Source organism: Poecilia formosa, unplaced genomic scaffold, assembly GCF_000485575.1.
Source record: "Poecilia formosa unplaced genomic scaffold, Poecilia_formosa-5.1.2 Scaffold52, whole genome shotgun sequence".
Lineage (NCBI taxonomy): Eukaryota > Metazoa > Chordata > Actinopteri > Cyprinodontiformes > Poeciliidae > Poecilia > Poecilia formosa.
The window spans coordinates 314,826-329,760 of record NW_006799991.1 but is presented as its reverse complement, the minus strand read 5'-3'; the positions used below and the strand labels follow the sequence as shown (position 1 = coordinate 329,760).

Genomic DNA, 14,935 nt, shown 5'->3' with positions numbered 1-14,935 from the left:
TCTGTTAATTTGTGTTTCATTTCAGCGGGTGATTTTCAACATTGTTAACTTCTCAAAGACCAAGAGCCTCTACAGAGAAGGCATGTCCCCTGTAGTCAAGTCAACCAGTCGGCCAAAATGGTAAGTAGAAATGTTCATCTTGCACATCTCACTTTGCATTTTGTAATTTTTATCTCTTTTAGTAATTCACCAACATAATTTATGTGTTTTTATATTACCTTTTCCAACTTTGCGATGTGTCTCTGATCCAGTTTACTCACATGTTCCCTAACAAACAAACAAACACATGCACACACGCGCGCACACACGCACGCACACGCACACACACACACACACGCACACACACGCACACACACACACACACAAATGCTCACCTCACAGACCCGAAACTTTAGCTTTCCAGATTGGATGCATCTGGGTGCATTAGCATGTGATCCTATGGTTTGGCGCCTGATGGCTGTCTGATGTAATAACGCTTGACTGATGGATGCAGAGATGTGTATGCACGCGTGAGAGTGAATGAATAGGTGGGGCAGGAGGGAATGGGCATGGTGCAGTGAGGTTGGGCACGGTGTCTGCCAAGCAGGCTGGTGTATCCAGCGGGGCGGAGAACAGGGGAGCATGATGAAGTGTTGCCATCCAAGAGGAGCCCTGACATCTGTCATCGGTTGATGGAGGGCATCGGCAAAAGCGGCAGGCATCTGCCACCCTGAGCTGTGCACGTCTGCTGGCTTCGTGCTCGCACCGACGATGGCATGCCGGGCGCAGGCTAATAGGAAGAGACAATGGGCACGACACCGTAGTCAGGAAAAATGAACTGCTGTCTGCAGTACAGCACAGTGCAGCGTGGTGCATCTTAACTTAACCTCCTTGCTCTCTTTGTTTTCATTCCTTGTTTAGTTGCAGCTGTCTGCTGTTTGCTCGTGCGGAGGTATGACTGTTTTCTTAGATTCAACGTGTCTCCTTGTGTCTGCTCACTCCATCAATTTATTCAGAGAATAGTATGCTTGGATTTTGCTTTATCTTCCTGATGAAAGTAGTTGCTCTGCTAGTTTGCTACAGAACCAGGAGTATGTCTACGTCATATGACATCTACAATATAATAAAGCTCTATGAATATCTAAAGGCATCTGGGATATTCCATCCTAACCTAGTTTCCTGGAATCTCCTATTTTATCCAGGTAATTTATCGCACTGTTGATGTAAATCATATTTGCTGATGGTGAAAGGACCACTCCTACTACTGCTTCTTTATAGAGGTCTGGTTCAGCTGTTGAGTTTGTGTGGAACAAAGAGAGACTGCAGCCCTTAAAATAGTCCTGATTTTTACCAGTAAAACTATAACGTGAGTCTTTTTTTAGGAATTGGACTGTTTTTCTTCTAACAAATGACTTACATTTCAGGGAAAACTTTAACTGTAGCAAACTGTAAATTTTGCCGAGACACAGTTATGTTTTTTTATGCTTTTGAAGCAGAGCAGAGGTCCAGTCAGGGTCGCAACCTGGAGTTCTGCAGCGATAATGTCTGATTGTATTACGTTGGATACAAAACATAGCTGAATTTAAATCAGTTCCAAGTCAGATCAAGTTTTCAAAATGTATTGATTCAAGAATTATTAGTCTATAAACTGTAAATATAACTCTGAGTATAAATTCTACAACATTATGAGTTGGCTGATAAACATGACTTTGACAAGCCCATTAACTTTTTACATATAAAGATGGAAACCAAAATTTCCATCTTTATATGTAAAAGCGTTAAAAAAAACGACTCATGGTCAGATGTGGAGTGAAGAGGAGGTAAAGGCCCTCATAGATATATGGTCAAAAGAAAATATATCACAGCTACTTGTAATCACTCACAAAAACAAGGTTTTGAAGCTAATTAGTGTGAAAATTCCCTCGTACAGTTGCAAAGACTTTGCCGTCAATACATCAAAATGCGTGACATGCTAAGGACAAGTGGAAGTTCAGGAGACGCAAAGGACAAATTTCCTTGGTATGATGAACTAGGTGCTATTCTTGGCACTCGATCCAGGAGCCGCCTGCAACACGCTGTGGAGTCTGACCAAAAAGAGCCTCCGCTCTATGTCTTCTTCAGAGGTTTTTGTGTCAATTCCTTCAGTAGTTCTTGGTGCAGCGCTATCAAAGGCGACGGGGGGGGGACATGTTTTTCAGTTAGTTTGAGTCGTTTGACACAGCGTAGTGTGAATGCGAACTACAGTCCTGAAAATGGAACAAATGTTGCAATTTTGATCCCCAATCGTACCGAGCCTACCGGACTATCAGGTGTGAAAACACCATCAGTTACTTTAAAATTTCAGTTGTTGATAGTTCTGCTTGTCAGTGCCAATGGCTCATGTTAATGTTTCGGAGTGAGAAAATAATAGCCACATTTAGTATATTGAGTTTTGCATTTTTCTAGAGGTCATAACAATGTTAAAAATATTTATAAGTAGTATTTTATGCCAATGTTGGGAATATCCAAGCAGTAATAATTGCATAGAAACCTGAAAACAACAAAACGGCATCAGTTAAGGGTAAATCTACAAAATACTTGTCACCTACCAGAGCCATTTGCTGAGGTAGAGTTCCTCTCTCTTAATCTGAGTTAGTCCTGATTCTTGCAATGGAAATGGAAACTGTTGACGGATGGATATAGACAGCCACCCCGGTTGCTTGAAAAGGATCCTGCAGTGGAAATGTACTTTCACATTGTGACAAAAAGAAAAGCTTTGCCGGGAATGATGCAGACCTCTAATGTGATCCAACAGGTAGCTAGAGTAAGTACTCTAGCTACCTGTTGATCTGAAAGCACCTTAGCATATTATATTGCAATTTAGTTCTTAATCCTTTTAAACCCTAAGATGTTTAAAGATCCATACTTTCTGGGTTCATGTAGTAGAAGCTAACATCGCTGACACTTGACTCCGTCTCCCTCCAAAGGCTAAACTAGTTTTAACCACTCCTCTCACCACCATGCCATCGAAGGGGCAAAAAGTCTCTCGCACTTGTAAAGCTATTTTCAACTGTTTCTCGGCTTCCAAGACTGCAGCTGTCATTGTCTGTGTCCCCAGAAAGTGGTCAAGATGCTTTTAACACAACCTCCTCTATTTGACTTTCCATGAGCACAACAAAGCACAGACAGCTCCTAAACTAGCAATCTTCTTTTTGACAGTTACAACAGATATGGAATAAATAAAAACGGCAGAGTGGAGAGCTTCACCTGTCTGGTCCAAACTCACACAGCTTAGGTTCGGTGGGGGGGGGGCGAAGAAGAGAGGGAGGGAAGCTGAGACATCGAGACAGACATGGAGGTTGGAGGAGAAAAACACAAAAAAAAAACAAGACAGAGATTAGAGACAGGTAGACACCGAGGAGAGAAGTGGCGAGAGTGAGCAGCAAACGATTGCTCCCCACCGCCCACCAGCCTTATGTCTGTTTTTATCAAAAGGATCGTCAGTTTTAGCTAAGGAGATGAAGCCTTTATCTCCCCGTGCAGGTGCCTTATGTCCTGGGGCTCCAGATTCGTTTGGTGCTGGAGGCTGCAGAGCTCGACTGGCCTCGGCAAAGCTGGGCATCTCGGAGAGAGACAACTGCCAGATTACAGTCCAGCAGGACATTCACTGCTACAGGTGGAGGGATCTATCGTTTATCCCTCACTCAATCCCCTTTTTCCTTCAGTCCATCCCTTCATGACTTTTCTAGCCAGGAGACACCGGAAGCCCGTATCATCCCACATTACAGCACAGCTGCAGGCTGAATGTTTGATAAGAAAAAAAGATTTACAGGCAAAGAATGAATTACTTTCTGAACTTTGCAACAAATTAATGATGACGTTGTCATGAGCAGATAACTAAACTCATCTCGAGGTTTTTTTATTTATTTATCTTTTATTCTGCTCTGTGGAAAAGAAAAACTGACAACCGCAATAGAGAAATAGAGATGCGAGCAGAGCTGTTACTGTGCACCAACATTAGTACCATATTCATTATTCATTGTGACTTCTAAAAATACCAATCGGCACTAGAAACTGGGAATTGACTTAACATTCAGAGTGAAAAAGCGTGAGTGTTTGAGTCGGAGAAAAGAGAGAAAACCATATTTTCTTGTACTAGTCTGTCGAACACAACAGCCCCCTCGGTGACAGTAAGTGCCAACCGAGCTCCCCGCGGTCTGCTTGTTGTTAGACTGCTAGAGCAAAGAATTGCTCAGGATCCTTATTTTCCGAGATAAACTAATTAGAAAGTCAGGGAGCGTGGTGTAATGCAGCTGTCGGAGGCCGGAATGCGGTGACTAGGATAATGGCCAGCAAGGTTGCACGAGACTGCATCAGCCATTAAAGAAAAGGGAAAAAGTGTGATAGAATTTGAACAAATGGGCTGCAATAATGGATTGTTTTATTAGTTTGTGTGCAAAAGATTGAACAAACCATTTAAAAATTGATAAGTTTTGCTTTAATGCTTATGCAGGCACCGTACATGGTTAATCAGCTAATAGCATGGCAGTAACTCAATACATGTAAGCATCTAGATGTGGTTGGTGAAAGTGAGCATTAGAATGGGGAAGACAAGGAATTTAAGTGACTCTGCATGATATCCACAAGCGGTCTGGTTGTTGATACCAGACCAGTCAGAGTGTTTCAGAAACTGCTGATATACTGGGAACTTAGTAAGCAACCATTTCAGTTTTGTTTGGCAAAAAGAAAACATCCAATGAGTGATATTTGTGTGCAAGAAAGTACCTTGTCGATGTTGGTGGACAGACTGGGTCAGGATGATAAAATGGTCCACAGTAGCTCAAATCACCAGCCGTTACAAACAAGATATCAATTATTTCATCTCTGAGCGCACAACATGTGGAAACTCAAGCAGATGGGCTTGTGCAGCAGAACACTACACCGGATACCGCTCCTGTCTGCTAAGAGCAGGAAATTAAAGCTGCAATTTGTGCAGGCTGATCATATAAGTTGGGTTTCATTTATTTTTTTTAGATGTTGCGTGGTCTAACGAGTCTGGTGGCTTCAGCTGCAACATTCAGATGGTAGGGTCAGAATTTGATGTAACTTTAAAAGTGTGAATTGATCCTTTTCTATAAGACTAGTTTAGTCTGGTATTGGTGTGAAAGTGTGTGGAATATGTTCTCGGCACATTTTGGGCAGCATTTAAATACCCCAGCTTACTGTAGTAGTCTTGTTGACCATATTCAACAAGAATAAGACAATGTTTTCCCATCTTCTGATGGCTACTTTTGCAAGATAATGCACCATGTCACGAAGCTCAAATTACCTCCAGCTAGTTTCTTTAACATCAGTTCATTGTACTCCAGTGGCCTTCACATCCAAGAGAACTCCTTTGGGATTTAGTACAATAGGTGATCCTCATCTTGGATGTATAGCAGAGAAAACTGCAGCAACACGTGATCATATCACATCAATATAGACCGAAATCTCTAAACAGGGTTTCCAACGTTTTGTTGAATCCGTCACTAAACAATAAAGCACTTCTGGAGTTAAAACAGATTCCAAGCTTTTAGAAGCCTGGTGTGCTTGATGGAATGACTTTTGAGTAAATAAGGTCAGCTTCACACCTTCAGACGCCTCATTTTGTTAAAATACCAGTCGACACCATGTCAGCGAGCGTGAAAATATAAATCTAGCATTGATGATCCTCAGACTATAGATTTAGGTACTTCTACTCAAACCGTTGCCCGATTACCAAATTCTTGCTCAGTGTGAATCTTGACAGTTTATCTGAAACTTCCTTCTTCTCTTGTTGACTCAACTCACTGAGTTCAGTCTGAGGCTGTTTTATTGTGTCGGGATATTTTACGCTTAATCTAACTGACTTCTACTAAATGCAGCAGTCGACTCATTTGCACTTTGTGTGTTTGTAAACCGTTTAGAAAAGCACTCTATTTAAACCATTTAGAAAAATGTAAACCCTACTTGCTAATTTAATTACAAAGAGGACATTCACAATGATTTATATATCAAACACACTGATTTGGAGTGTCTCCTTTAATTAACTTTTCACTTTTTTGTTTAGTCTGTAGGTGTAAAAATAGCTTCACCTCTAACTGAGCTAACGGATGAACAGTCAGAGTTAGGCGGGGTGGGGGGGGCATTAGTTGCCAAACATTGCTTCTAAAGTTGGAACCAACCAACCTTGATGAAGGGTAAATCAGTTTTTTTTTTCCCTCGCACTTTATTATGAGGCACAACAAATAAAACCCAGTACAGATTTTTTTTGTTTATTTTACAAGCAGCTGTGCACAGCTGCTCGTCTGACACACACATACAGTCAGTCAATCAGTGAGTCAGTCTGGTAGCTTTTGCATCTCGACTGAAATCCCTCCTGCAAGCAGGTGATGCAACAGCAAAGTGAAATTCTATTTGGAAGTGTCTGCCTCCCCATCGAGGTGCATGTTTGCGGTAATTGTTCTGTCAATCAGAAATGTTCCGTCCTGTGTTTTTATTTTTTGATTGTCTGACTTGCCACCTGTTAAGTCCTGGCAGAGGGTGAGGGGTGGGGGAGGAGAGGTGAGACAGAGGTGAGAGGAAGAAGACGCTGGATATGTCCGCTGGTCTGTGTGATTCTCCCTGCTCGTGTTTTAGTTTGCTAGCTGGCAACTCGGTGAATTCAGTGGTTGTTTATATGTTCAAATAACTTTGTCATGAATTTTTATTTATTCTTTATGCAGTTTATTAAACACGATGCTGTTAGTTTGTTTTATTCAATCATGGATTGTAAAGGCGCTACGAATAAACAGTCCAGACATTTTAGCCAGTAGTTGACTGTAGACCTAACCAGGAAAATATAACAAAAATATAGCATCGGCAGTTATTTTACTTTCCTTAATGAAATCTGCAACCTTAACTAAACTTGACTGTAGATCCAGTGTTTAACTTTTTCTCTGCCTAAACAAAAGAAAAGACAAAAGAGAAGCTTCTGACTCACCAGAGTTTAGCAGAAACTAGATCAGAAATAAATTGTTTTAAGTTGATAATATATCAGTCAAGCACCTTTACACATGGATACACAAAAATAGCAAACTCTCTGGAAATATCAAACAATTTAAAATATGTCTGCGGGATTTTACAGTATGTTATCTTTTGAAAAGTTGAACATCTCTAAAAGTTGTTTTTTTTATGCTTAAAATGTAGTGAATTGGTTTCCTTTGTCATTCAGAGAGGAGTCTCCAATCTGGTAACATACGAAATTGCATTGTTTACCTGCAAGGGCGGTGAATGGAAAATAGATTTTTGATCTTACTTCAGTGCTTTGTGTGTCAATTGCAAAACATTTCCCACAAAAATGTTGTCATGCCCAGCAAGTAGGCCGCTCGCATCTTCGGCGGGGGAAACAAAACTCACTTTTGATTAAAGCAATCCAAATGGATGTGTTTATTGAACTTGATTTATGGTGGTAATTTAGCATGTGGAAAAGTTTACTAATGTTGTGATGTTAATGTTATGTCTGTCTCTGTTGTGACTTTTTAAGTTTCAAAATACTAGTCTTATAGAATCAACAAATATTTTCTTAAAACCAAAAAAGTTGGGTTCATTTCTACAGCACCAATGGAGAATGGATCTTTTCCCAAGACACCTTTTGGCACATATATGGCACAATTTCTGTTTGGCCCAATTCATAGCCAGTTATGTAGCATCTAATTTGGACCTTTTTTATTATTATTATTTAAATTAGATTTATTCCAAATGAAGCAAATAATATAATTACATTGACGGGATGATTATGAATCTCTCTGTGTGTCATCTTGACTTTTACCATCTCCAAAGTGTAGCTAACATATCAGGCCTTTTAAATAAAGACACTGGCCTGAATAATAATCATAAGAAACTGTAATCCATGAAATTGTAAAGTTTATAAAAGTGGCCAAACTAAAAAAAATAAAAAATAAAAAATTGTTGTAACAAAAAACTAAATAAAAAACTCATTCAGCACAGCAGATGAACCAGATCTACTTGTATTTGTTGTATGTTTTACTCATACGGCTTGAAGTGGCGGAGGAAAATTGCACTCGTCAGCCTCAAAGAAACCTCTTATCCTATACCGCATGCCTCCCTTCCTCCAACTGCAGCAGTGCTGAGCAGGGCCATCTGACTCTGAACACGGGCAGTGTGTGATGATGGTGAGGGAGACGGTTTCTCTCCATGGGACGGAGTGCCAGGCAGCAAATTGAAGACGAACAAAATGTAAAGGGTGTATGATAACTACAGCAGACCTTGCAGACTCCTCCTAGGGTTCGGCACACATCTCGCTCGGCTCCTCGCCTGCCGCTGAGCCGCTTGCGCAATTAACTGTGTGCCATGCCTTTTAATAATAGACATTTTAATTGTCGACAAATGAAGAGTGATGTAAAATAGCTAATAGCTTGTGCTAATTAATAGGGGAATTGAACGCTTGTTAATTAAGGGCAAACAGGACAAGGACCGTCTCGGTTAATTTGAGCAATAAAACCGAGACGAACGACTGATTTCTCAACAGATCCTCTGCAGAAAAACACAGAGCGACCCTCCACTACATTGTCTGAAAACACTCATAGGCTCCGTTCTTGCCTTTACCTCTCTGTCCTTTGGTCGAATTTTGAGACGCATGCATAATCTAAGCATACACAGAAGTAATATAAACGAGAATGGCCTGGCCTCCTGCATATGACTCCCCAAAGATAAGAGGAAATGAAACAAATCCTACCTATATAGTGTCCTCAGAATGTAATAAAGGCTATTAGCCACAAGTGTTTTGGTGGTATAATAAAACGCTTGATTTGTTTTCATGTCTAGCTGATAATTTAAACAGAAACCAATTTCTGTTCATATTTAGGACGTCGTTCTGCTTCAGTTGTGTCTTTGTTTCCTCAGCTTTTTTTTTTTTTTTAGCTGGCCTTAGAACTGAACCTTAAAACCAGTTTACTGCCTTTTCACACTCATCTTTCTCTGTTCAAAAGCTTTACTGCCATGTTGTTCTGAAACACATTTATTACACCTGCAGTCTACTGTGCCTCAGGCCTCCATCTCACTGAGACCTGAGATAATTTCAAAGGGGCTCAATGCTTTCTTGATTTCATTTAGCAGTGAGAACTTTAAAAATCATGTGAAATCATTGAAATTTCATTTTTGGATGTTAATATTAAAGAAATGTTGTATGCAATGTTCCCTCCCAATCACCATTGTCTAATGGAGAGCTGGACTTTTTTTCCCCCCAAACTAAAGTAAGGACAGAAGTAAATGAAGGCAATAAATGTGGCTTTCAAGCATAAATTACAATTGACTTTGTAGTTAAAATATGTTTGAGATGTACTTTATAAACACACTGTATATATTTCTCCCTTTTCACCTTAAAGGAACTGACTGCAATTAAGAAAAAGAAGACATTACCTGTTATATGAAGTTGTTTTGACTCAAATCCAAACTTAGTTGGGTGTGTGTATTTCATACAATTTGATTACAAAAATGTTCTCATTCGTGTTGTCGTTTAAAGAGTCGAGAAAAGAGCCGTTCTTTAATATGAAAGGCCACTTTTCTGTTTCTGCTTCTCAGTGCATTCTGCAAGTCTTTATTATTTAGGTAAAACAAATTAGGATAAAAAAGAAGAGAGGGAGAAGCTCCAACTGCATCAGTCAACAGCTCGCACATTTTTCTTGTTCACAGAAACTCATTAGTATGCTGCCAGAGGTGGTGAAAGAGGATTATGTGGAGGAAATAATGGGACAAAATGTAGCAAATAGATTAATAATCTTCTGGCTGATAAGGATGCGATGTGTGTCTGTGGGTGTGCCCAACCCCGCATACGCCGAGTTTCGCAATGAAACAGTAAATGTATTACGACAGAGAGGCACGTTGCCCCTGACTCTCCATTCAACCCACAAAATGACTTACCTGGACAGTTTTATGTTTGCCTGGAGGAGAATTAAAAAGCCACTTCATTTCCTCTTTTACAGGCTGGGTAGGCATGTCAGCACAGCCCTCCCTCTGAAAGCGCTCTAATCTAAATGCTTTTGTCAAGGGAGATTTGGTAGATTGCAGTAGGCAGAGGTACAAATTGGCTGTGTCATCTTATAATGAACTAGGTGAGGCGTTGCAGTTTTTCTGCAGCCAACAGCCTGATGATTACTATACTGTAAGTCCAAGCTGTCTTTAGTATTGCAGGCGGAGGACCTCACCTTCACCCCATCTTGTTCGGGAAGTCTGTTCTTATGAACTTGGCAAAATATTTGATCAGGTTAAGCCCAGTAAATCCAAACACATTTTACAGCTGCTTATGCTTGAGTTATGTTACACATAAACTGCAGGACGTGAAGGCCCGAGCTTCCTTTACAAGACATGTCCACCAGTCACTATATATATATATATATATATATACCTGCAAGAGTCGTCTACAGTAGAAGGAGGGACTGGATATTCCCGAATTGCTTTTTCATCTGTCTCCTATGGAAGAGAATCAGGGCCACTGGGGGGGAAAAAATTCTGAGAAATTCTCAGAATTCTGAGGGAAAAAAATTCAGAATTCTGACTTTTTTCTCAGAACTCTGAGATTAAAGTCAGAACTGTTTCATTTTTTTTTTTTTCCAGTGGCCCTAATCCTTTTCTACGGAGCCCCCCAGGGGACATGGGGATTTTTTTTTCTTTTGCGTTCCCTCGCAAAACTTTTGCGTTCCCTCGCAAAAGGTTTTGCGTTCCCTCGCAAAACTTTTGCGTTCCCTCGCAAAAGGTTTTGCGTTCCCTCGCAATAATCTACTGATCAGTTCATGCGGCATAATTGATATTATAAGCCTTTTTTACGGTGGAAGCCGTACTTTCTGCTTTAATACAAGCTTATAAGGTTTTTCCATGGNATATATACCCTGAGCTCTTGAGCTAAGATCAAGAGCTCAGGGTCAGGTTGAACCCAACATGTCAGGGGTATTGTGGTGGGTCCTGTCAACTGGTGCTTTTAACACACAATGGACACATCATTCTGAATTGCACTGAGACAGAGCAGGTCACTAGATTTCAACATTGGATGGTTTTGGTAAAAGCATACACACGTCTGAATAGAACAGGTTAGAAAACCATTTCTGGTCCGCCACACCTTGGAGTGTCGACCACGGAGCACATTGAATACGGTGAACCAAAATAACATTTTTAAAAAGCGGGCTTATTTTTTTTGTTTTTGTTTTTGTTTTTGTTTTTTTGCTTTTTTCAATGCAAGCCCTGCAAAGCCAATTTGTGTCACCTTTTACGGACTGAAAACCAACTGAGCCCTAAATAAATACTTGTAGACGTGTTTGTTATAAACCTACCACAGATTACAGGAGTGTTGTTAAGGAGTATTGAATGATTAAGATTTTTTTTTTTTTTGCAGTGAAAGCTAAATATCTCTTTTAGTAATGCAATAAAACAATTTCAATTTGAAGTCAAACATATTTCATTGATTCATAAAGGGGAAATAATTATTGTTGTATATGATCCAAGTTTATTCAGAACTGTTCAGAATAGTGATGGCTGTGGTCAAGAAGAATCTCCTGTAGTGGACAGTACTACAGTGAATTTGAGGAACCCTCTGACTGAAGATACTGTATACTAATCTGATCGAGGATGTGATATTCTTCATTTTATGGAGAATCATTTCCAGGCTGTTTTGGTTTCTCCAGAACAGAAACAGCCTATCTTTTCAATTTGTTGAGGTTTTTAACTTGGTTTTTAATGACTGATGACATTACCTCACAGATGATGGCAGAAGAAATTACTCTTCTGCTCTGACCTTTCTTCACTGTTCCCTTCAGTACAGACGGCTGTCTTGGTGAAGTTTGGGTTGTAGTTACACGATTATCCTAACATAACAGGCTTAGTGTCACGATTGCCAGCTTGATGATTACATTCATAGAGAAAGTTGCATCACACATTCTGCAACATCCATCAACTCTGTCAATCTTTTGCCTCTATCAGGTTTCTTCTGCGCATGTTCATCTCCAGGTTTCCAAAAATACCTAAATCTGTGCCCTTCACTTTGTTTTATTTGGTTGGGATGAGGAGGAGAAAGCAGAGGAGGAGTGGGTAAATATTTTACTGAAACTGTTTTCCTGTCACTTTGACTTGAATTTTCCTAGGCCTTAAACAAGAAAGTAGTGAACTGGAGCGTACATTTTGGGGAACTGAACCGTATCAAAACTCAGGACTGTAATTTAAATCCTGGTGCAGAGTTTGTCCCCCGACATATTTTCCTGTTGTAACTGAGATGGAAGTATGACATATTGATAGAAGGATAATTTGTTTGCTTTCTCAGTCCTAGCAGGTGATACTGGCTATTTGCCCATGTCATGTATCCCATGTAATGCCGAGTAAATTGCAGGTATTTCAAGTAAATAAAGTTTATTTGCAACAGATGTAGTATAAAATTGTAGCTATCACTGGAAGCTGAAGCTTTCGTGTGTTTGAAGATGTTCATAGTGTTGATGTCTGAAAATGTCCATTGGGCCATTTGCAAAATTGCCAAAGAACCGCACCCCCCCCCACCCTCCATTTCTGTCCAATTCACAATGCCAGATAAAAGCTCATCCTGACAGCACAAACTTTGAAACCCCAATAAAAACTATTGTGTTTGTATAAAGCAATGCCACCTGAATTTGTGTGCATGTATAGGTTTCCTTCTGCCTGGGTGGCTTTGGGTGTGTGCACATGGCTTGCTCTATGAATATGTGCATCTGTTTGTACTTGCTTGTGTTTGTGTTTGTCAGCAAGTTTGTTGACAACACTGTAGGACATCAGGGTGGGATTGCTCTGACTGCGAGGAAACAGTTCATCTGAATATAGATGGGTCCCATCTGGAGGCGGTTGGCTTCGGCCCTTTATAATTTTGTAAGCAGCTAAGCATCTGGGGCCCGCTAATGAAACCAAAGGCACAAGAAAAGGCCCAGGGCTACTGCAAGCTGCCTGTAGCTGTCAAAAATGTAAGACTGGGGATTGGGATAAGAGTGGAAAAAATGGATGGAGGGAGGCATGAGCCAGGAGGAAAGGAGTGTGTTGAGAATATTGGATATCTTAAAGAGACCTCGATGACTCCTGTGAGACAACATTCAGGAAACCCAAATAGGCCATTAGAAAACTGAGCCATAAAACGAAGACAGTGGTGTCTTTATTGTGGCCCATTAACTTGGATGTTCATGTGGAGATAGCTGCTCAGTGTGGTAATGTAATGAGCAATACAACAATGCCCCTGCAATGACTGATGCTTTAGGTTAAGAAAGGAAGAGGGGAAAAAGGAAAAAAAAACTTTTTGTAATTAACAGAATTAGCAAATGTCAGCTTTTGTGCAGTTTACGACCAACATGGCTTGCATGGTTGTTCCATCGGGGTTATGAATATTTGCCGGTCTTAAAGGCTCACCTTTATTTCTTATGTGAGGGGGGAATAAATTGTCATTCTCTAATCATGACTGACCTGAGAAGAGCAATTTAGAGCAGTTTGTTTATTTTATTTTTTGCAATCTACAAAGTTTGCACGTCCTATTAAATGCACGTGCAAAAGTGGTGCAGACCGCCGTCTTTTAATGAGGATTTTGGCTGTGATCATGGAGAGTGTCAGAGAGTGCAATGACAATGATGAGCAAAACAAATCCCAACACTCCCTTCGTGTGCTCTCTGTTGGCCCTAAATTTATTGTGCTTGCTATTCTCTTCATTGTGCCAATAATCCTGTTTGTGTGTTTGTGGAACAGGTTTGCACATGCTATAAAATTGGTTGTTTTTGTACTAGCAAACATTTAGAAGATCAGGCTGGAAGACTGGATTTTTTATTTAATTTTTTTTTGCTAAGATTTTTTTTCACCTGTGGCCTTAATTGAACATTGATTTGATAGGAAAGAGGATGAAGAGAGAAGAGATAGGAATGCAGCAAATGACCTGAGACTGGGAATTGAACCCAGGACAACTGTGCCAAAAACTATAGTCAATGCACAAGATGTTCCTGCTGTAACAAAAAAAAATAAAGACTTAAGACTTGGACTCTTTGACATAAGAGTTGAAAAATACCCCTGGCAAACTCTTTTTAGTCCAGTAATATCCCAGCAGTTTGCTTCACTGTGCTGAATTAAGCACTTTTACTTTTCCAAGGTCATAAATTGGTCAAAGTATAAAAGAAATATATTCTGTCATGGACACTCTGAAAAATGCAATGAAAAGACCAAAATCAATGCCGTGGCTGCAGGCCATAGAAACCCAGAAATCTAGGAAGAAAACATTAAAAACGTAATAAATCCCCAGGAATAAAAGAACTGCTTTCTAATAGACCTTTTGCAACCATGATCTAGGGGTACTTTTCAGATGTAGATTTCTTTGCACAACTGTGGTGTTAAGGCCCATATATTTAAGGGAATTCAAAGATTTATGTCTAAAAGTCCAGCTTCTTTAATGTTAAGTTGGATTATCTGCAGGTTGAAAGCCTACTTATTTCTGTAAAAATACAATGTGAGTCTAGAGGTCCTGAACTGTCCTAACACACATGTGATTCTTTAGTCTCTCCTGTTGTTGGAACAAAGCTGAAGTTGGTTTCCAATTCCAGCTTCCAATAGCTAAAGGGCGATTCCACTTTATTTTTCACTACTTTCCGCATCTTTAATCAACTCTAGTTTAAAAACTACTACACCTAGAGACTTGAAACCTGGACTAGATTATTCTGCTCTAATAGCAGAATATTTAAAACCATGTTTGGGATTTGTGAAGCTTTTTCCTGATTTGTGAAAACTCAATAAAGTTAGACTTTCACCATTTTTGGCACCTCTTTCATTACTACAACTGCTCTAATTAAAAAACTACAACTCCTAGACACTTCAAACCTGTACCAGATTTAAAAATTAAGTGGAATCGCCCTTTAGCTATTGGAAGCTGGAATTGGAAACCAACTTCAGCTTCGTGTTGTTGGACTACTTTGACAGCCTCATT

The 14,935-nt window shown here is 40.0% G+C and overlaps 1 protein-coding gene across 1 annotated transcript in view; it reads left to right on the top strand.

Annotated features, from left to right (window-relative positions):
• Window positions 1-14,935, top strand: part of agbl4 (AGBL carboxypeptidase 4) — a 303,338-nt gene that overhangs the window by 107,193 nt on the left and 181,210 nt on the right. The window contains exon 4 of the mRNA XM_007552650.2: window positions 26-120. Within this exon, the coding sequence (XP_007552712.1) occupies window positions 26-120 (95 nt within the window). The remainder of the gene's footprint in view (window positions 1-25; window positions 121-14,935) is intronic.